The sequence below is a fragment of the Limulus polyphemus genome, unplaced genomic scaffold (genome assembly GCF_000517525.1).
Source record: "Limulus polyphemus unplaced genomic scaffold, Limulus_polyphemus-2.1.2 Scaffold695, whole genome shotgun sequence".
Lineage (NCBI taxonomy): Eukaryota > Metazoa > Arthropoda > Merostomata > Xiphosura > Limulidae > Limulus > Limulus polyphemus.
In genome coordinates this window covers 289,043-290,755 of record NW_013666305.1, presented here as the reverse complement: position 1 = coordinate 290,755, position 1,713 = coordinate 289,043, and the positions used below count along the sequence as shown (strand labels likewise).

The window sequence follows — 1,713 nt, the reverse complement described above, 5'->3', positions numbered from 1 at the left end:
ATATATATATATATATATATATATATATATAATTTCCCCCCCTAAATGTTTGATTTATTAGTCTAATATTTTTGTTAAGTTTGTAATACGAATTACCTAAAAAAACACCACAATTGTATTAATCATAAGCCTTTAAAAACAATTCCGTTGGAAGAATAAGTGAAAATACACAGCTTTACACTAAAATATGTATTATATACACGATTCATGTTTTGTTTTACCTGCATCTTCCACAAAAAAAACAGTTCTGGTGGTAAGTATTCCCAAGTGCTGAAACCACCTCTCCTTCTACGTAGTCTCCACATGCTGCACATTTGGTCCCAAAAGCTTTCTGGTAGTCATTAGTACAGTAGTAGCTGCTGTCTTTCAAGAAAAACCCACCAGATGCCAGTGATGTGGAACACACTACAGTTGTAATATGGAGCATAAACTGATTTTTTTTTTCTGAACGCTATACACTAAAAATGCTGTTAATTGTCAAAAACAGTGTTTATCATACTTTTTTTTAACTATAAATAATAATTGTATAATAGTAGTTTTTTTTACAAATCTAACACTATTCTAAAAATAGTAACTGATGTCATTAATATATTAGTAATTAAACTTTTTTTTCATACAATACCTTATACAAATACTTCCTTTTACACTATTCCCCAAAACATACTACTATGTAATAATGGATTCTATTAAGTAAATCTTAAATTTCCTTTAAAAAACCTTACAGTGAATACAAGTATATACTTATGAGCTTTTATTTCAGGTATAAAATATTTCTGTTGAAACAAAATAAAAAAAGGGAATTTTTCAAGAGAAATACTGTGTACGATAATCACATATGAGGGATTCTGTGGAATTACACATGAAGACATAAGATGTGTGTGTGTGTGTGTTAGGGGGGGGGGGGGAGACAACCAACCAGCAAGTACATTCTGAAAAACTGCCTTAAACTGATAAATTCTGCAGCTCCTTGATGTCAAATGCCTAAATAACCATGAATATAAAAGCCAACAATAACCATACAAATAAATGGTATACGCCAGATCATCATAGGACTACGACAGTGAATTTATTTAACCTTCTCCAATTTCACAGGCCTAAACATATATCATTTTTATGTTAGTTTTCACAGATCATTGGCTCTAGTCAGAGCCCTAAGATGCAGCTTGGAAATATTAATTTGTTATAAATATAAGAATTTATTTGTTTTCAGGTTTAGATAACTTTTACAGGTCTTCTGCACCCTTCATAGAAATTAACATTAGTTTTCAAAACTGGAACAAAACTGTCACTGCTGAACTGGTGATAAATACTGTAGTATCAGTTATATGTTTAGATACAACAATAAACATGTAGTTCATTCTTCCCTTGAAGGTTTGTTGTCAGTATGACAATATTAGGTGAAGAATAAATTCCATTATTTTACATTTAACCTGTTAACAATATATGCTATAGCTGATACAATAATGTTATAAAACAATGAAATAGTGTTACAACAGAAATTAAATCCTATAAGAGATCGAAATAATGAGAGGAAAGCAAAATAACCTAAAAGTGGGTGAAAGTAGGGTGGGGTAAACAGCAGGATTAAGCCAGAACACAGGTACTTCTAGTTCAAATAAACAAGAGAGAGAGAGAAAAGTAAACTGAGAAAAGACAGACAGGACTAAACTTCTGCTGAACTAAAACCTTTCTCTCTCTCTCTCTCTCTCTCTC

The 1,713-nt window shown here is 31.1% G+C and overlaps 1 protein-coding gene across 1 annotated transcript in view; it reads right to left on the bottom strand.

The window, feature by feature from the left end:
• The window catches only part of LOC106460024 (actin-binding LIM protein 1-like), a 72,351-nt gene that overhangs the window by 23,245 nt on the left and 47,393 nt on the right, over positions 1–1,713 (bottom strand). The window contains exon 3 of the mRNA XM_022386621.1: positions 222–405. Within this exon, the coding sequence (XP_022242329.1) occupies positions 222–405 (184 nt within the window). The remainder of the gene's footprint in view (positions 1–221; positions 406–1,713) is intronic.